This window comes from Heloderma suspectum, chromosome 2, assembly GCF_057233095.1.
Source record: "Heloderma suspectum isolate Gila_16-S chromosome 2, 16-S_ref, whole genome shotgun sequence".
Taxonomy (NCBI): Eukaryota; Metazoa; Chordata; class Lepidosauria; order Squamata; family Helodermatidae; genus Heloderma; species Heloderma suspectum.
In genome coordinates, this window is record NC_139459.1 from 233,398,281 (window position 1) to 233,419,837 (window position 21,557).

The 21,557-nt window shown below is 44.6% G+C and overlaps 1 protein-coding gene across 1 annotated transcript in view; it reads right to left on the reverse strand.

The window, feature by feature from the left end:
- ADGRL1 (adhesion G protein-coupled receptor L1) overlaps positions 1 to 20,711 on the reverse strand; it is an 80,382-nt gene extending 59,671 nt beyond the window's left edge. Inside the window, exons 1-2 of the mRNA XM_084838479.1 lie at positions 20,540 to 20,711; positions 9,373 to 9,589 (exon numbers count right to left, since the gene is read on the reverse strand). Of these exons, the coding sequence (XP_084694605.1) occupies positions 9,373 to 9,589; positions 20,540 to 20,609 (287 nt within the window). The 5' untranslated portion in view covers positions 20,610 to 20,711. The remainder of the gene's footprint in view (positions 1 to 9,372; positions 9,590 to 20,539) is intronic.
- Between the last annotated feature and the right edge of the window lie 846 nt (positions 20,712 to 21,557).

Here is a 21,557-nt window from a genome sequence, read left to right on the forward strand (position 1 = left end):
CATCAAAATAGTAGCCTTTGGCCTGTAATGTAGATTTGATATGTTGGGAGGAAGCAGTTGGGTTCATATTCTGGCTCACAGAAACCTCCACCCATGAATACTATGTTTACTTGAACAAAGGTTGAGTGCTCAGATACCAAAGGTAGCTCAACCCCATAAATACTGAAGTTCTTTGGGGAAAATGTACATAAAATAAAAGTTTATTGTTTTGTATGCATGCATTACATTTTGTAAACCAACAGTCTGATATGAGCGCCCATTATCACTCTTCGATTAACCCATTACAATTCAAGACAAGATTAGAGGAATGAAGCTGACAATATCCAAGCAATATGACGCAGTTTGCTAAACTGGTGAGTGGGAATGTTCACTTCTACTGCATTGGACCACGTATCATTGGGATCCAGCTTAAAGAAAGATCCCCAAGGCTTCTTAAGCACTGGACATGGCAGGGAAATTGTCTATCTATGGCTCAGCTTTCGAAGAGAGGTACAAGAGAAATGGTAGACAGTGTGTTTATTATGTTTGGAGGAATCATGACTGTAGAGAGGAGCATCTTGCCAGACCTGCACTGAATCAAAGGTTATGTTTTCCAGACAAAGCTGTCCTTTTTTTGTGCAACGTATTATGATTCACCCCCCCGTTTTATAGCTTTCTCTTCAAACTCCTTGCTGGCTTCACAGTACATATCACAGCCAATTCCCTAGAGGCCTGGGAATTGTACAATTCCCTCAGCTAATTGTACTGAGGCGATTTCAAGCAATCATATCCTTTCCTGACATTTCTTCATTTTTTAATCAACATATTTAGTTCAATACTGACTTGGAAACTTCAAGATGCCAGTAATTCTGCTCCATGTGGGATCATGGCATCTGTCTAGTCCAAAGCTTAAACATACCCTATTCTTTCAACTTTTTCACATATATCATGTATTTGTTAGTTCATAAAATGTGCTAAGGCTTAAACATGCCTAGAAGCCACACACCCTGACCTACAAGATCCTTATCTGGAAGTCAATCTATCAGGACTGTATCATGTGCAATACCACACCTGTGGGGCGGGGGGGGGGGACTCTATGTCTGGCTTCTCCCCCCCCCCGCAAGAATGCCCCACAAGATACCACATCAAGTAAATGTATTCCAGCCCAAGTGTTTGCCTGATATGTTTATTTTCTATGTGCAGAGATACAGATTTATGGTTTTTATCAGGTGGAATGTTCAAACATGCAATAATCCCCGATCTACAGTTTGAAGTGGTATACATAACATATGGCAGCCGTCCCCAACCCGGTACCCTCCAGATGTGTTAGACTACAACTCCCATAATCCCCAGCCAGCATGACCAGGTCTGGAGAGCACCAGGTTAGGGAAGGCTGCCCTATGGCATTTCTGAACATCTAGTTTGTTTCTGAATCTTGGTTGTGTGGTTCCTGGTTGTGGTTGCTCCATGATAAGGATAGCAAAAGGCACACACTGAAATACATTATCTTATTATTGCACTGGTTCCAGGGCTAAACACTGGCATTAAAAACAGGTTATGGGGCTAAGCCAGGCCTGCACAACTTTCAGCATACCAAGAAAAATACAGCTCTCCAGCCATATATAGCAACCTGATGGGAGGCTCAATAAACCTCCTTTTGTTGTTTCTCTGGGAGCAAGTGCAGCAGTGTTGACATAGAAGTGCCATGCAGGCCACAACACATGGCTGGTGGGTAGCATTTGGCTTGGGGAATCACAGGCTGTGCCAGCCTAGACTACTAAACCCTGGCTCAAATTAAGCAGTGACACTGAATAAAAGAAAAAAGAAGAAGCACCCTGCTGGATCAGAACAGCAGTTAATCAAATCCAGAATCACATTTCTTACAGTGGCCAACCAGATGCCTACAAGCCTTGTGGATTTCCCAGAGGCATCTGTCTGGCATCTGTGGCACAGAGAATGCCCAACTAGAAGGAAAGTTACTCTGATCCAGCAGGGCTCTTATGTTCTTAGTCTGAGTCAGGGTTTAATATTATTTATTTATTACATTTCTATACCACCCACTAGCCGAAGCTCTCTGGGCAGTTCACAAAACAAAACTTAAAACCATTAAAAAAAACATAGTAAAACATAATATAAAATCCATAAATTTAGAACAGAATAAAACTAAAGTAGGTACCAAGTTAAAAGCCAGCAGCATTGCAAAGATCTAAAAAAGCGCTAATGCAGTTTTTAAAACTGAAGGGCTAAAAAGCCTGGGAAAATAAAAAAAAGGTCTTCACCTGGCACCAAAAAGACCACAATGTAGGCACCAGGCGAGTCTCTCTGGGGAGGTCTCTCCACAACTGTGGTGCTACCACTGAAAAGACTCTCTCCTTCATTCTCTCCTCTCGCCTCACTTCATTTGGTGGGGGGCATCTGGAGATGGGCCTTTGACGAAAGGGTCTGGCCAGGTAAGACCTAGCCCAGGAATGCACAACTTGTGATCCCCCATTTACTGTGCAAAGTCCCACTGCTCTCTTCTTTGGGGTAAATGGATTGTGGATTGCAGTTCAGGCAACAGATATAGCTGCTTAGCAACAGAAACTCCACTTGTGTAATTAGTGGATAATACTTGGTAACGAAAAGGAAACCAAAACAGCATGTAAATGCCTTGATAATGATACTGATAACTAATTAATCATTTCATATTGTTAATAATTAGTGAATTTTGCTGCTAAGAGAATTTTTAATTATTTAAAAATAATCCACCAGCAATCCTCAGAGTTCTTGGGGATACTTGCTTGCCCTTGTCTGCTGCTGCTGGATAAATTCACCAGTGACTCCTGATAGAAGTAAAAAAGGGAAATATGTTGGTGAGCAGCCAACCACCAGCAAAAGTGAGTAGGAATGAAGAAAGCCAGTCACCAGCCCACAAGACCTCTGCCAATCTAGAAAGGTGAGGAGCTGCCTGACAAGTAGGCGAGTTATAGGATTCTTGGGATGGGATGTTTGGGAGGCCACACCTGCTTAGGGGAAATAATGTACAGTCAGGGCCAGAAATATTGGAACAAGGATAACTGTTTTGGCAGTTGGCCTCTGTACACCACCACACTGAAGTTGAAAGGAAACACACCCAGATGGGAGCGAAGTCAGGACTTCCAGCTGTGATTCAAGGGATTTGACAAAAGTGGGGCACTAACCATTCAGGAAGTACAGCCAGTGGCATACACACACCCCCATCACTGCTGGCTCATAAGTAATGGAATGAATGGCTGACAAGAAGCTGCATGGCCAGGTGTGGCCTGTTTCCTGGGTACCCCATGACCAATCAAGCAGAGAAAAGGCCTGGAGGTGGTTCTGAGTGTTACATTTGCATTTGGTAGCTGTTCACTGGAACTCCCAACATGAGGTCCAAAGAGGTGTCCATGTGAGTGAAGGAAACATCGTCAGGCTGAGGAAACAAAATAAACCCAACAGAGAGATAGCAAGAACAGTGGGAGTGGCCAATACAACAGTTTGGAACATCCCAAAAAAGAAGGAATTAACTGGCAAGCTCAGCAACAGCAAAAGGCCTGGAAGACCATGGAAGACAACTAAAGGGGATGACTGCAGAATTCTGCTCATGGTGAAGAGGAACCTTTTCACAACATCTAGCCAGGTCAAGAACGCTCTTGCGGAGGTAGGCATGTCATTGTCAACATCTACGGTCAAGAGACAGCTTTATGAATGTAAATACAGAGGCTTCACATCAAGGTGCCAACCACTGGTAATGCTCAAGAACAGAAAGGCCAGATTAGCCTTTGCCAGCAAACACCTAAAAAGGCCTGCCCAGTTCTGGAATGAAACCAAGATTAACTTGTACCAGAATGATGGGAAGAGAAAAGTATGGAGAAGGAAAGGAACAGCTCATGATCCAAAGCATACCACATCATCTGTCAAACATGGTGGAGGCAGTGTTATGGCATGGGAATGTATGGCTGCCAATGGGACCGGGTCACTGGTGTTTATTGATGATCTGACTGCTGATAAAAGCAGCAGGATGAATTCCGAAGTGTATAGGGCTATACTTTCTGCTCAGATTCAGCCGAATGCTGCCAAATTGATAGGACGCCGCTTCATATTGCAGATGGATAATGACCCAAAACATACAGCAGAAGCTACCCAAGAGTTTCTGAAGACAAGGAAGTGGGATGTTCTTCAATGGCCAAGTCAGTCACCTGATCTCAACCCAATAGAGCATGCTTTTCACTTACTGAAGACAAGACTGAAGGCAGAAAGACCCACAAACAAGCAGCAGCTGAAGGGAGCTGCAGTAAAGGCCTGGCAAAGCATCTCGAGGGAGGAAACTCAGCATTTGGTCATGTCCATGGGTTCCAGACTTCAGGCAGTCATTGACTGCAACGCATTTATTAAAGGCGATCCTTAAGTTTGAAATGATGTTGGTTTGTTCCATTACTTATGAGCCCCCAACGATGGGTGTGTGTGTATGCCACTGGCTGTCCTTCCTGAATGGTTAGTGCCCCACTTTTGTCAAACCCCTTGAATTACAGCTGGAAGTCCTGACTTCGCTCCCATCTGGGTGTGTTTCCTTTCAACTTCAATGTGGTGGTGTACAGAGGCCAATTGCCAAAACGGTTATCCTTGTTCCAATATTTCTGGCCCTGACTGTATATGTGAATAGGAGAGGCAGACATTTATCTGTACTGGGAAGAATCAAGGGATGTTGAATGTATGTAGAAAAATCAATTCAGATACTGCACCCGAATTGGTGGTTAGGGTGAGGATAAACAATGAAGCAACACAGTACATAATTACAAAACAAGGGAAAACCCCTGTACGTACTTTCTACAAAGAGAGGTGCCAGGGAATCAAGCCGCCTGGAAACCAGAGCTTCTGACTTGGAATAATTATCCAACAGGCCTAGATGCATAGCGGTCACATGCTCAGAGTTACTCTCTTCCATGTTATTATTACTTTACTTGCTACACGGCTGAGCCCTGGCACTGAAAGCATGTTTTCCAGAGCTGAACCCTAATGAAAGATGGCTTAGATTAAGCCATGCAAAACCCCTATCTGGAGAAAAACCTGTTGTCTAATTGACTGGTTTTGTAGACCAATTCAGCACATGCCCAGATCATCCATCAGAGATTGTGTGCAAAGTTCCACTGCCACTGATGATCTGACTGAATGGCAAGCCTACACATATGAACAATCACAACTTGTTAAGTCAAAGCAGGTTGACCCAAACAAAAACAAACCAGTTTCAAAACAAACTAAAAAAAAAATCATTGTGTGAATCAATGCCAGAGAAATGTAGTGTGCTTTCACGAGCTCTGGTTATACTTTGCAAATTTCGCCAGTTGACTTTGGGGGAAGGGGGTGGGGGAACTAAGAAGAGCCATGTTGGATCAGATGAAGGACCATCTAGTCCAGCATTCTGTTCACACAGTGGCCAATCAGCTGCCCACAGAAAACCCCCTAAGCAGGACGTGAGTGCAACAGCACCTTCCCATCCATGTTCCCCAGCAACTGGTGTACATAGAGATACTGCCTCTGATACTGGAGGTGGCATACAGCCATCAGAACTAGTAGCCATTCAATATCATGTCTTAGTAGAAGTCCCTGTCTGTTCATTGCAACTTCTGAAACCTCCTTCAAGGGCCACAACCTGGTTTATATCACACCTTCTCTTCTGTTATTTTTCTGCTTCTCATACTTGCCAAGCCTCTACATCAGCGTTCTCCAACTTGGTACCCTTCAGATGTGTTGCACTGCAACTCCCATCATCTTCAGCCAGCATGGCCAATACCAGGTTGGGGAAGGCTACTTTACATGCATGCTTCTCATGAAACTTGTCTGAGCCTCCACTTATACACAAGGGGTTAGATTCAGATTTAAGCTGGATCAACTGTGCTGACAGACATAGAATTCCCTGCCCCCTCCTTCCCATGGCAGCCCTTCTAAACCCCTGAAAATGCTACATGCAGAATCAGGAGATCCTGCTGAATGGAGTGAACTGTGGTGTGGGGGGAGGGGATTCCCCAAAAACTGTGTGGAGGGACCTTCCACGAGAGGAGCCCTTCCCCTTGTAGAAGGCAAATACTGGATCCAACCAAGGGCTGCAATCCAGAGGGGCAGAGAAGCACACATCATCCACACATGTACCCAAATCATTTGGAGACTTTCTCTCATCAAGTGCCTGCTAAATTCTTCTGAGCTTAAAAAGCAGTTTGCTGTTTAAAGGGCACAGGGAAAAACTGCACAAGTGTGCCAGCAGCAGATTCCCTTTAAGCAGCTTGGATCCCAAGTGACTTCTTAAACTCAAAAGCGTTTGAAAGCTTGGGTGTTTCATGGGGACTGCTGATGAAAGGAAAACTCTAATATATTATAAGAGCAAGCACTCATTTGGATCACCACCACTGTCTTTCTATGGGATGAAGGACATAACAATATGCATCCAATTTACTTGTTGAATAAAATAATAATAACAGCAAAGCAATGGGTTAGTTTGCAATACTTTGGAATACAATTTGGAACAAGTGTACAAGATACTGAGCTATTATGTATGTAACCTGCCTGTAGAATGAGACAGGATAGAGATGATGAAATATTAACACATGTAACATTTTTACATATTTAATGTCAGATATACAGTTGGTTTACCTCCCCACCCCCCACCCCTTTGCATTTGGAGCTTTAAATCCTGTTTATTTGATGTGGACTGAGGAAAAGAGGTTGGGATCCCTGCAGCATTTAGGGTCGACAAGTATGTAAAAAGAGAAGGTAAGAATTGTGCTGAATGAAGACCTGCCCACTGCTGACTAATGAAGACAATATCCTGAACTTTCCTTGTTTTTAGGGGAGCAATTCTAACCTTAGGAACCACTGGCTACAGGGGTTTAGGATGGGGCAGTGTTTCCAGTGATGACAGGCCTCCAAATGGGGTGTTCTGGAGACAGATCAGAGATGGCCCTGGATCCACTAGATACAAATCCCCTCCATTTCTCCAAGAGGCTCCAGGATAGGGCCCATTATCTACACCGGCCTGGAGCTGATGTGGGTAATTACCTCCCCCAGTGAAATCAATGTGGGGTGAATTGTGGAGGGCTACCGCTGGAGAACACTCTGGGGAAAAACACCACCCAGTCTTCTGTATTTAGCAGAATGTCTCCATATGTAAGGGTGGTTTTTTTTAACTATTTGTACTGTGTAAAACCATATAAATTAAAAACAAAGCAAAACAAAACAAAACAAAGCTTAGCTTTTCAGCGTTCCATACCAATTGCTCAATTTTACACTGGAAGCCATGCTGCATATTTTGCAACCCAATTTGTTTCTGTGGAGGCAAAATTATTAACAAATGCAGCCCACAGAAGTGGGCTTTTTCATCTCTCACTTTCCTGATGACAGTTGTGACCCCTGTGTTTTGACCACATGAAACAGTCATGGAATACACTGCGGACTGTGGGCACCTCCTCACAAGGCTGTCACAGTAGTGCCTTGCCGGAAAAACTACATCTAGATGCCCTCTAATCGTCTTTAAAGTGCTTGAATAACATTATTTCTTATAACCTACTATCAAACAATAAATGAAATTGTTGTTTAAGTGGTTCATGACAGTACTGGTATTAAAATTTTAAATAATTCAGGTAAGCCCAACCTGCTCAGCAGGGAAATAACAGTCACAGGAATGCATGGCGCACTACGGAAAAGATACAGATGAATCCTATGTGAGGAACAGTCTAGTAGGGAATCAAATGTGCCTTCTTTCAAGGTAGCCTTAAAACAACAACTAACCTTCCTTGGGTAGCTCGTATTCAGCAAATATCTATACTGTTGGGTTAGTTGAAGTGCAAGTATGTTTCATATTAAAACTCACAATATTATATTGTCTAACCAAAATATTGGGGAGGAGATCCCATCCCTACTTCTTCAATGTTTGGAAAGAACTTGACCTGTTGAATTTCTGCCCATAGCACAGATGTTAAAGTCACAGGATAGCTGCCACAAAAATACGGCAACGGAGTCGTTTCTTTTAGTTACATTTGGGAAGACTTAGAAGGAAATTTTCTAGACTTGGGAGACCTAAAGGTTTGAGAATACTTGGTCTAAACTTTTCAATTCTATAGCACTAGATAAACTCAGGCTATGACATGAATGGTGTCTGTTATGCTGGGAAACTCATTTATATACATTTCATTACAGGGCAGTTAGATGCTCACAGGGATGTGTGTGGCTTCCTGACCTGAGCACATTAAAAAGGTATGAAGACTTAAGGGAGTTGTTGATGAGGAACAATGAACTAAATGGTGGACTGTTGAGCTATCTGAAGAAAGAAGACAGAAATAAGGCAATGGGGGTGGATTCACTCACTCCTTAACTTTTTCTTCCCCAGCCAAGTGGGGAAGGTTTGAGTTGTTGAGTAGAAGTCACTTCCAGTGCCATGCATTCCACACTCTTCTTTGTAATCTGTTTTTTTTTTCTGTTCAGAGTCAGCCACTAGCCCACCTTTTCTGCCCATTTAATCGAAATAATTTTTTTTGTTAACCTCTACTAGCCAAAGTGAAAATTGGTATCTACAGTTAACCACATTTTCAGAATTCCTCAGCTAAGCTTGGGGGTTGGGAGAAGACTTCATGAGATTTGTTATTATTGTCCCTTTACTTTCATTGCTGAAGCAATCATCAGTGTGTGTGTGTGTATGTGTGTGTGTGTGGGTGTGTATATGTGTGTGTGTGTGTGTGTGTGTGTGTGTGGAGTTCTCCTAGTTGCAGAAAACCCTTGGAAAACCTGGGTTAAATGCAGGTTGGTGCAAACAAACAAACAAACACACAAACAAAGTGGTTATTTCCCATCCTTCTTCAAAGGAACCCAGGGCAGTATACACAGTTCTCCCCTGTTTATTTTCGCAACAACCCTGTGCGGTAGGTTAGGCTGAGAGTAATTGGCCCAAGATCACTCAGTGAGCTTAGGGGGTATCTGAACCTGTCTCGCCAGTCCTTGTCTAACACTAATCACACCAGCCTTCACAAACTTGATGCCTTTCAGGTATGTTGGACTACAACTCCCACTATCCCAGCCTGAATGACCACGCTGGCTTGGGATGGTGGAAGTTGATGACCAACACATCTGAAGGGCACCAGTTTGGGGAAGGCTCCATGCTGACTCTCAATCTGAAATGACTACTTCAGTCTGAAATGACAGCTCATTTCTGAACTGCCTTGCCTCTAATTTCCCCCAAGGACCACATAATGGGTTAAGAAATGAACTGAAACTCAGGGGACACAATTCCATATTACAAAACAGGAGTGATTTTGGAGGAACATCATGAGCCCTGGAGCAATCTGAAGGGGAGGATGACAGGGAAGAGAAATGCCTCCTTTACCCCCACTGAAATCCTCCAGTGTCTCTTACCTTTGGGACATGATTTTGAAGGCGTCTGGAAGGTAGCACTGGACGTTCTCCATCTGGAAGGGGTCAGCATCACAGATCTTGTCGTCTGTGCGTCCATAGTTGGCATTCTCCACCATGATGACATCACTGCCTGGGCAGCGCAGCTCAATCGGGTAGCCCTCACATGCCAGTTCCCGCCGAACCAGACCAAAAGGTAAACCAGCCCGGCTTAGACCTGCTGAGATACGAGATGAGAGAGTGAGGGCTACAGGCCTGTTATTGCCACTCGATCCTGACATTCCAGTTCATCTCCTGATTGATTGCTGTAATTTCCTCCCATTCTTAGGTATGCATAGTATCTATCATTAGACCAAAGCATGAAAATCAGGACTCCAGGGTTGCTTTCCTAACTCTGGATTCTAGCAGACTACCAAAAAAGGACTTGATAATCCAGGATTTCATTTTTCCCCTCATATTTCCCACTCAGACACTGCGAGATCTGCAACACATTTCTTTACTTCTAAGTCTTCCCAACCCTACACCATTTGACTTTCTGAAGGAAAAGAGTAGGGGGTTGGAATCCTTTCTCCCCACACCGTGACAGGTCTGTGTATGCCTTGAATATGAAGGTGTGCGTGTCCTGGCACCACCCAAGTAGCAAAGAGATTTGGCCCATTTACTGGGCTGAGTTGTATATTCAGACTAAGCTCTACAGATTCAGGCAGATGTGTCTTTAAAAACCCAGACATGTTTTTCATAAAGCTCTTGGCTCCCCGCACCACCCGTGACCCACTTTAGAGGCAGCAGTTGAGGAAAGGGTCTGGGAAATGTGCTGAGAAAATTCTTTGCAATCCTCCTGAATCCTGCAAGGTTTTGCAAGGCTGGAGAGGTGGAGGTGGCAAGTAAACAAGGGAGGGAGAGAAAACAATTGAGGACTGAACATGAATATTAGGGAGGTTTCCAGAAAGATTCATGCTACAGATTTTTTGCTCTATTATGGGATGGATGCTGGTCTGAGAGCTCAGGCTCCTGGATTCTGCCACCATCCCCGAAAGAAAGGAAGAAAGAAGAACAAGGACACTTAGGACTTATCCCTACAGCTGGCAGGGAAGTATTTCATTCCAGAACTCTTTCCACCACAGTTACTATGGTGTGGCAGATGAAAGCTGGGATTTCTGGGCAGGGCTGTTTACTGGGATGCCTCAGCCAGGAGCTCACCTTCACACACACAGACCAATCATTCTGGGCCCTCTTTCATTCAAGACGTGGCTTCATCCTTCCTGCACCCAGGCACTGCTGTGACTGTTCATGGACATGCCATTCTACAAGCATTATTTGGGGAAGCACAGCTACGTTTGCCCCAGACCTGTCCATTCTGTTACTCCAAGAGGCAGGAAGTGTGTTACGGTTGCCTAGCAACCTCGCAGTGCGCTCCCCAGCTACACTGAGAGCTGGTTGAAAAATGGATACTTTGGTTACCTAATGTACAGATAGCCAACTGGAGGCCTACAGGCCGCCTCTGCTCCCACCACTCCCTTTCCATGCTAAATAGCATGAGACAAGCACTGCATCTTCCCTGGCAGGAGCGTCTCTCATTTTGCTAGGAGGAGTGCCTGCAAGGAACAAAGCAGCACTACACCTCACATTTATAATCTCCCACAGGGAGGACTAGCAGGGGCCTGACCAAATGGCATTAAAAAAGCAGTCACGTACCTGGACAGCACTGGTGGGAACGGACACCTATGTCCTGGCTATCTGGCATCCCTCCCAGGACTAATGCCCAAGAAAACGATTCCATTTATTCAGTGTTCCATTTGCTTGGGCCTGCCCTGCTCCCACGTTGCCTCAGCCATTATAATATGCATTAAGTTGGGTAAGGCATCCATTTTGTCTCTCCTTGCCTCCCAAAGAGGGGGCAGGGAGGAGCTGGCACACTACCAGAGGGAAAAGGCAAGGGGAGCTGCTTTGTTGTGTGCGGTGGTATACTGTGGCCCCTGTCTGTCAGAACACCCGCCCCTCCTTCTGGGCTCCTCAGACCCTCTTAGCTTGTTGCATCTGATCAGCCAAGAGGACTGCGCCTTCAGCTGCAAAGGGCAAGAGTCAGAGCCCCTAGTGGGGAGCATACATCAGTGGCACTCGGGGCTTTAAAGGGAGGCTAGAAAGGGGACTGGGAAGCAAGCATGTCATCGCTGCTCTTTGTGTAATTTTTCCTTCCCCCTTGCTGGGTTAATGGAAGGGTCCTGTGGAGGCAGTCTGTAATTAAACCATTAGCTGAGTAACTAACTAGTACAGCCTGCGCTAGTGGCTGTGGCGGTGCGGGGTGGGGGTGGAGAACCCGCAGACAAGGGGAGGTAGGAGCTGAAAAAGCAAGAAAGGGTAGCTAAGAGTGGAGACATGAATGGAGGACACAAATGAAGAAGGGATGAGAATATTGGGATTGGGCTGCCAAAGCCATGGGTGTTCACACTGACAGCCTCGGGGCAGGCTCACTTCAATGAAGCCCACTGGGCCTCCCAATTGCGCCTGGATGTGTGTGCTATGAGCTAGGGCTATGGAACCTCTTTGGTTCAGGGCAGGCAGGTGGCTGCAGATCAGGCGTGTAGCTGTGCTCTGAGACTGTGGTGGGGAAACCCTTTCCTTCAGCAACTTGTTCTATTAGCTGCCATTATTGCCACCAGCCTCCCTCCCTGCCATATGGCTCTCATTTCCGACCGAAAGGTGATCACAGAGTCTGGGAGAGTTGATAGGTCTAGAGACCCAGAAAAAATTGTACCAGTAGCTTTAAGAGCTCCAGCAAAGTGTGACAATGCTCAGCAGTGACACTGCACACCATAGAGCAGACATCCAAAACCCGGTGCCCTCCAGATGTATTGGACTACAGTTGCCAGCATCTCCAAGCTAGACAGGCTGGTTAGGGAAGATTGCCCTAATGTTTCTGTGGTCCAATTATTTTCCCCTTCTGCCTGCTGTTCCTAGATGGACTTTCATTTCACCCCACAACAGCAGGAAGGAAGGGTAGCTAAACCAACATTTGAGCGCTAGGGCATGTCCAATTTCTGCTCCATACTGGCTCACTGCCCCAGAACACAAAGCTCCTAAAGAAGGGTTGCAGAACCACCCGAGGGCTGAATTCCATTTCAAAGAAACTCTTGGGGACCGCATTGCAGCGGTGGGTGGGGCTGAAGACAAAGGAGGGGGGTGCAAAATACTGGCATTTTCTAGCTTAAAACTCTTGTTAAAGCCAGTAACTAGACCTTCGGAGAGGCTTTTCAGCTTTTTAGAATGGGGGAAAATTGCACAAACGCAGAGAAACCACCAGACAATTGGTGGTGGTCAGGGGGCAGGTCAAAGGAGTGGGGCCACCTGGGGAACTCCAAAGGGCCAAATTTGGCCCCTGGGCCTGAGATGCTAAAGAATCAAGCTCAGTCTGCAAATTTGGACCAGGCAGCCCTGGGGGGCAGAGGCGAGCAATCAGTTTTGTCAACTTATTCACTGCTTCTTAACAGGGCCTGGAGAGGACAATAATGTTGACAGCCATGGTCCCCCCTCTACTCCCTCTCACCAATTATGGGCTTGTCTTCTCCTCCAACCACCACACAACCTTAGGAGCTGGGCAACCTGGCTACTCTTGCAGCAGAGAGGTAAGTTTCCTTTGCAGAATACTGAGAGTCAGGCAGGCCTCCCTAATGGAACTGAACTGGGGGAGTGGGGGGCAGAGAAGTTGCAATTATCATGTGTTGACTCTCTGACACAGAATGCTGAAACCTTCCTAGTCAAGTTGATGGAGCCATTCTTACAGTGGGCAAGCCAGCGATCAGCTAGTATGCCTTAAATTGTGGATCACGGGAATCTTGCAAATAGGCATGCCAGGCATCCAGCCCTGGGTGTCAGAGGCAATTTAGCAGAACAGGAGAAAAGGAGACGAGAATGGGACGGAACATCTTCCTTTGGGTGGGTTCCCTTTGCAGCCGTTTCAGAATGACCAGGCCACTGCTCCTTGTAGGCTACCAGTAGCTCCTCTATCCACTTACAAGCAGGAACATCATTGTGTGCCAGACAGTGATGGCATAATGATGGGCATTAGTTGCCCATTCCCAAGCTGTCAAGCTCAGCCATGCAGACAATGGACTAAGGGTTTGTGCAGATAACTGGCTTTGTTTAAAGCCACCCCCTGCCTATCAAAACCCATGTGGCTGATACTTTGAAGCTGGACCCAAGTGCTGTGCAGTTGCCCTAGCAGAGGAACACAAAGGGGCCTGAGAGATAAAACGCCAGAGGCAGCCAGCACAGCAGCGCCTTGAAGTGGGAACCATGGGACAGAAAAGCACTGATTAAAGAGAGGCCAGGTGCATTATGGGAGATTCACCAGTGACTTTGACTGCAAGAGCCTTCTCCTGAAAGGGAGAGGGAGATCAAACACTCCTCTCTCACAGCAATCTCCAGCAATTTGGCCAGGTGTGATATGGGCATGGCTGGAAAACGTGGGGGTGAGGATGGGGAACAGCAACTTTGGGTTGGACATCACGTTTACCCACGTTCACATGCCCTCTGTATTCTTGCAATAACACACCTGCATTATTAACTTCTTTGAAGTTCTGTTTTTTTGTTAATTAGCATTTGTGGATGTGCTGCTGCATGTGCTCCCATGTATCAGGCAAATGTATCTGACTGAGGGAAAAACAAGAACTTGTAAGTGACTTGGAGCTGCTGCCTTTTGTCCTCCTCATACCATTTGTAATCTGAGGCTCAGGCAAACACATAATGCAATGATATCACATCACATGTTGTGTTGTAGTAGAGGTTTCCAGGATGAGGTGGCAAAGAGGCACAGAGTGGTGGCAGCTCATCTCTTTCATAATGTATCATCCCACCATGAATGAATATATCCAGTCACAGGTCTGGAAATTTGTATGCGTATATAACTGTATCTGTGAATGTTTATGTCTGTGTGATTTTAGGCAGATTCATGGTCACTTTTTCATCCTGCCATATCTCAAAGACTACTGCTACTAGTTCTACAGTACTATCAACATACTTTACGAGTAACAACCCTACCCCAAGAAGTGTATTGTGTTTAAAACTCAACAGTGAAGAGAGGAAGATGGAGGAAAGGAAAAACAGGGGAGGTATATGTGTTTGGTTCAGTTACATGTACTTCGGCTTAAGTTTCAGTAGGGGACAAGTTCTAAAGGGAAGGGCCAAAGGCCTCTTGATAAACTATGTCTCAGCATCTCTAAACCAGAATCAAAATTATCTTAGAAAACATCTGGTGCTCGTTTGCACATAACACTAAACCATGGTTTAGCACTGGGGTACAGAATCTCGGGCCTGGCGGGAAAATCTGGTCTTCCTGAGGCCTCAGTCTGGCCATCCGGGGTTCCCAGATGGCCACACCCCTTCCCCTAGCTGCACCCCCGTTCTCTGACCACTGTTGGTTTTGTAGTTTCCTGGCTTTTTTGCATTTTCCCTATTCTAAAAGGTTAAAATGCCTCTCTTAAGGATTAGTTACTGGCAATAAGAGCTTGAAGCTAAAATATGCTGGTGTTTTTGGAATTTTTGGCCTTCAGCATCATCCACCACTGGAATGTGGTCCTCAGGAGGTTTACTGAAATGGAATTTTGCCCTTTGGCTGTAAGAGGTTCAGCACCTCTGGTTTAGCAAAAAGTGCCCAAGCAAAGCATCAGGCTCCCTCCCTCCCACCCCCTCCCATAAGGCCAGTGAAGGACTACAGCAGTTTAGTTTCATTGATAAAAACCCTGGCTTAATGTTATGTTCTAACCAAGGATCTTGGTTTAAAACAAACTCTGGTTAGTCTAATAAGCCCGCTTCTAAACCCATGATTTGAAGTTGACTTGTTTAGTAACCAGGATTCCAGGTTCAAACATAACACTAAGCCAGGATTTTAAAAAGTGAAACTAAACTCTGCCAAAGTCCTCTTCCTGACAATGTGGGAGAAGGTGAGAGGAGGGATGAGTATATGAGTCCAACATTTTACTTGGGTTCATCCATGCTTGTCCATGTAACGCTAAACCATGGTTCAGCACTACATGCAAACCAGCCCAATATCTAAAATCTGTCATATGAAAACCCAAGGAACATGTACAAGATTTGGAAAAAGAACAAAACAGTTTACCTCACCCCTTTACAAACATTTAACTTTGGCATTCAAAAGTGTACCAGAACAGGAAAGTTTTTACTATGCTTTTGAAGTACTTTTCATTGTTTTGATATTTAGGGCACAATCCTATGGCCACTAGTCAGAGGCTAGACCATGCTCTGAGGTCTGTTCCCTGAGAACCAACCTCCACCCCCTCCTGTGCTGCCTTATAGGCAGTGTGGATCGGCCCCGCACTCCACGTTTGTAAAAGGAGTGCAGAGCAGTGAAAATGGGGCATTCCTGGAGATGGGCCAGGCAGAAGTGCCATTCCGACGCTTCCTATGTGTTGGCCAACGTCCACCCGCCCCGCTCTGACTTCCCATGGCTAAACAGCAGAAATTAGCTGTCTAGCTGCGAATGCAGGGTGGCTGAAGTGCAGAGGGGACGATCCCCTCTGCGCTGCTCCAGCTCTGCACTGGATAGGCAGTCACCTCCAATTTCGGAGGCAGCCACCTATCCCAATAGGATTGTGCCCTTACTTAAGTTATGCCTGGAAGGCCAAGGGTAAGTAACAAATATCAACACACAATCCAAGCACCTGAATATCACACTGAAATGTTTTGATCACTTGATCTTAAGGGCTACAAAGGATCTTAGAAGGGTCTTAACAGATTGTGACTACTGTATGTAAAAGGCCACATTCTCCACTATGATCAACAAGAGCAATGCTTTCTTAGGTCCACCATCAAATGTCCAGATTGGACAGCAAAGTCATGTAAAGAAGCATGCCCATGGACTGTCTGTATTCCACATTTTACAACTGCACTGCAGAGGCACAGAAATGGCTACAGAGCCAAAAAGTTAACATGTTCACAGTCTCAAGAGTGTCAAAGGGACCAAGAGCTGATCTAGTAGTGTCTTCTCTCTACTTTCCTCAGGCCCTGTGGTGAGAAATTAAATGTACACATGTACAAACAGGGAAACCCAATCTGAAGCAAATCCTTGATCTAGGTGGCTGAACTCCCACCAGTGATCAATTCTTTAATATTCAGACTGAGCAGAGACCCAAGGGATGAGTCTGAACTATGATCCAGGCCAGAGAACCATAGGTACTTCCTTTAGTCAGATAAAACAAGATTCTTCTATTTCCCATCATCCCCTTTGTTTCTTGTCTAAATAACAAGGCACCATAGTGCAAGGCTATGTAGTAAGGTGATGTATGTAGGCCAGCTACTTTTATTACTAGCAGAAGCAGAACAATGCAAAGTAAGCAAATATGTGCAAATGTGCATAATCCATACAGATCATCACAGGATTCAGCTTATCTTGGTGCAGGATTTTTATAGGCTTTTTCTTTTAAAAGCATACACAACTCTGGGCACCCCACAGGCTGGTGGGACTCCTTCATCCGGAAACATTTGCCACAGTACCAGCTTGAGCATCTTCAGGAAGACCTCTTTAAATAGATTGCAGTGGCTGGGAAAACATGGAGCCAACTTCACTTTTTGTTTTAGTTTGGTAGCAGTTTGGGTTTGTTTTCAAAGGATGACTCCTTTAGTTTTCAGGATGTAACAGTTTAGATATTTAAATAAAATAATAGGGCCTCAAAGTGTCTGTTTCTGTAAATGTGGGCACATTGTTCTATGGCAGGGATGGGGAACTGTGGCCTCCAGATGCTGTTGGACTACAACTCCCATCACCTCTTGCCAGCACAACCAATAGTGAGGGATGATGGGAGCTGCAGTGCAACAATATCTGGAGGGCCACATGTTTCCCATCCCTGTTCTATGGAATACATTTTTTTATGTGTTGGGGCTGTACGCATCTGAGAGCAGGTGGCATTGATGGGTAAGTATATTAGTCAGGACAAGTTATGGGTGTGGGCAACTACACACAAGAGTTCAGGTACCTGTATCTAAATACTGCTGCCCTCTAGTGCATCCAATAAGCAGTAATCACTTGCCTATCCTCCAATCAACCAAAATCTCAGGAGAGACCAAAACAAAGGAAGCTTGACAGATGGTGTTTCCCCTTGGGACAGAGCCTAGTAGGCAAGAGTCTTATGAAATCACAGCGTTTTCCTTTGGGAAAGAGCATGCTTTGATCTCTTTCCATCCATGAAAGGCTTCTGAAATACTGTAGGCCTTCAAGGCTAAGCACACCTGAGTGAATGGAGAAGCCCTCTCCCCTTAGACCAAGAATGCAGATTTCCCTTCCTTGCAGGAGACTCAAGACCTCCAATCAACCCCACTCTCCTCCTAGTCAGATTCACTCAGTCTAAAATTAGAATGCAAAACAGTTGGTGCTGTACGGATCCAAAAAAGAAATTCTCTTCTACCCCCCACCCCCGTTCCAAAAACCTTAGAGGTGGCAGAGTATTTTGGGGACATTTGCTCCCAAGAATCTTAAGTTCCTAACAGGGTATAAAATTTAAGATGGTACTGTTATCCCATAAACAGTCCCCAAAAGCTAATATAAGAGGCTGAATTCCAATGAGGACTGCAAGTTGTCCCTTATTTTAAGACACATTTATTATTCTAGAGCAACCACGTTCTCAAAACATGATGGATATCCCCCCCTTTTTTCTTTTAAACTGAACTAGCAACTCTTAACACCAATTCAGCCATGCACCAGCCCTTGTTCACAAGCCCTTCTTCCCTCAGTTCACCCCTCATTCTATGCTGCACTTCAAGTCCATCCTGGAAATCAACATTTCCTGCCTGGAGCAACTAAACAGGCCAAGTTGAAAAAGGCACACCAGAAATGCAAAACAAAGGGCGGATGGGTAAGTGATTACACCACTTGAGATGCTGAGGCTGAATGTCCAAAACACATAGAATCAGAAAGCTGGAAAGGACAAAAGGCTATTCTAGTCCCACCTCCTGCCCAAAAGGTAGGGGAGAGGCAGGTCCACTCACCTGCCTCTCCCCTATCATTGTACCCTGTACAGTGCGCTACAAACTGTAAGTCAGTGAAACCCAGTGTAGACCATGTGCTTGCGAACAAATAGCTCCTTACAATTCAAGCAAGTGAGCTAGGCCACGCACTACAAAATGAGGTAAAGGAGGATGGGTGGGTGGGGGAGAAAAGGAAGAAAACTCCAAGTAAATATACAAACATATAAAAAAGCACTGTGGCTGCTAAACAATCTGATCAAGGTGGCAAGGAAGAATCCTTTCCCATTCACGATTACGGTGATGAGTCAGACCCTGAACATGATCAAATTCCAGCCAAATGAGGGAGATCTGTGAGAAGGGGCCAAAATTCTACAGTACCTAACATCCTGCTTCTAATGTCATTCATTCATTCCAGCAGACCAAGTGCATTAGGAAAAGGTTCGTGTAGGTGGGTGTTTTGCAAAGTAATGAGGAAAAATGGCTACTCGGGCTGCACACAGAAAATTGCTGTAATTTGCTAAAACATCCTTGTATGCAACAGATAATTAGATGTGCAAAGTAAGAGATCACTACAGATTGAAACTGAAGGCACAGAAACTGAGGTCAAAAGAGGACAAGAAATGGAGGTCCAATCAGTAAATGCCCCAAATTAACTGCATAGTGGAGAGATCAACCGCTTTCTCAGCCTTTGTTCCTAACTTTCCTCCATGCAGCAAAACTGCATGTGTGTAGAGATTAATCTGAAGCATTCTTTGAGCATCCATTTGGAATGACAAAGGAAAGAAAGACGAACAGCAGAAAGGCTCAAGAAGTGTAAAAATGGAAGATATAAGCAAACTGAGGAAGAGCTGGAAAAAATTACATTATATTAAGTGACAGATCTAGGGTTCCTCTCTGATTACATTCTTCCTCCCTTTCTGTTTTCCTCATGTTTTCACAATGCTGCTAGAATGATCACATTTTTTTCTGGCAGGGCACCAGTTCTTTTAACATCTGCATAATAGACCAAAGTTCTACAGGTGAAGTTTTCCTCTATTATTCTCTGTATGAAGAAAAGCATTTCCTTTTGAATAGTTGCCTTTCCTATTAGAGGTGGAGGATGCCTGTCAGAAAAAAAGGTAGCAGTGGTATGCAGTGGAAGCAGAGATTCTCTGTATGAAGAAAAGCATTTCCTTTTGAATAGTTGCCTTTCCTATTAGAGGTGGAGGATGCCTGTCAGAAAAAAAGGTAGCAGTGGTATGCAGTGGAAGCAGAGAAGCCTTCCAAAACTTTAAAGATGGGGACAGGGGTGATGCAACAGGGGCCACCACAGTAGCCTGCAAATTTTGCAGTAAAGTGTCACCCAACAGTGAAGTCATCTATTGGCGAAACGGGCTCTCCCAGGAGCAGCTTCAGTTTATTTCCTTATGTGGCTCCTAATTTTATACATACATAGATTTGTATATATCCACATTTTTTCTCTTCTTTCTTTTTATTTTTGTGGTTGAAATTTCACAATAAAAATGAATTTTAAAAGTGGCTCCTAATTTCAGCATTTAGCTTTTTCTTTTAGAAGAGGAGTGGAAGCAACCTGTGGTTCTTCAGCTGTTTGGGACAACAACTCCCATAATCCCTGATGAATGGCAATGCTGGCTGGGGCTTATGAGAGGAGTGGTGCAAAACATCTGGAGTGCAGTAGGCTGCCTACCCCTGAATCAGATTCATATCCTGTCCTACTCCTAAAACACACACACACACACACACACACACACTGTGTGTGTGTGTGTGTGTGTGTGTGTATGTGTATATATATATATATATATATATGAATGATGAAACAAGGACAGGAATTGTAATTGCAAAGCAGCGTATGTTTCTAAATAGAGTACTTCTGTTTTCAATACTTAATTAGAAAATATTTTGACATGCTCAACAGAAGCAGTTAAACACTACTCTAAAAATTCTTTTTATTATTTACTCTGAAAGAAATTAAGTTTTATTCCAGAAACTGTGAATTGCTGGCTTCTTCTATTTATTTATTAGTATCATTATTATTTTACAAGAAAGGAGTTTTGGGTTTGCTTCTTGACCCGCACCCCTTCAGTTCTTGCTGTGACAGTATGACAAAGGCTCATGAATGGATGCGTCACAAGGCTTGCCTCATTTAGGAAGCCGTCTTGCTTTCCAAGGACTGCCTCTCTCGAAATCCCCTTACCTTGTGTGGCTGAGGTGACAAGGACGGTGGTGATGCAGAGACTCCAGAGGGCATGGATGAGCCGGGCCATGCTGCCGTGATGCTGGAGCTGTCAGCAACCTGTAGCCACTCTGGTCATCCCAGAGTGGAGGACACAACAGCAGGCCTCGTGGAGAAAGGAGAAGTCTTGAGTCTGGTTAGGAACAGAAACAGCACTGGGGTGAGTTTGATCCTCTGCCCTTATTTTGCCCCCAGCAGAAATCACACCTCTTATGTTCTTGTCCTGCCCTAGAGGTAAACACTGTTATCCCAATCAAACCTCTCACGTAGCATATTTCCTAAGATGCCCTTACGCCATCTATTGCTGTACAAGCATCAAAGTCCATTTTATGAAACCATACCCATTTTCTCTACAAGAGGTGTTTTTAACAGAAAGGGCAGGAATACTGGAGTTACCACTTCAGTCCCAAAGTACAAGTCACTTGGAAGGGAAAATCTAAAGAAGCAGCTGCTGTCAATTGGGTTCTACCAGATTTCGCCAAGAATATTCTCATTAGAATATACTATTCTATAAAAGGATGAGCAAAACTGGGTCAAGCTCATGCCAAGCAACTAAAAATGGGAGAAGAAGGAAAACTGAATCCACCTGGCCCCCACCCCATATGAGGGATGCTTAAAAAAAAAAAAAGCAGATTCTATGTATGTTATCTGTTTACCAAGAGAGACACTTTGTTTCTTTCATTTGTTTCTAGAGTTGCACTACTCCTATGTACTTCACAAGTATCAAACCTCCCTCCCTAATTTTAGACATCCCAGTAAAGACCCTACAGTGGCACATAGCTACCAGTATACATATTTAGCTTTTAAAACGATTATCTAAATGTACCCCCCAGTGAATGTCTGAGTGTCACACATTTACCACAAGGGCAACTATCAGCTAGAGATGTGCTTCAGAGCTGTCTAATTCTTAACAGCTCTGGTACACTCAACTGCAGTGGCTCTTAAATATTCTACCAGATGGGACACCGTATTCCTGTCT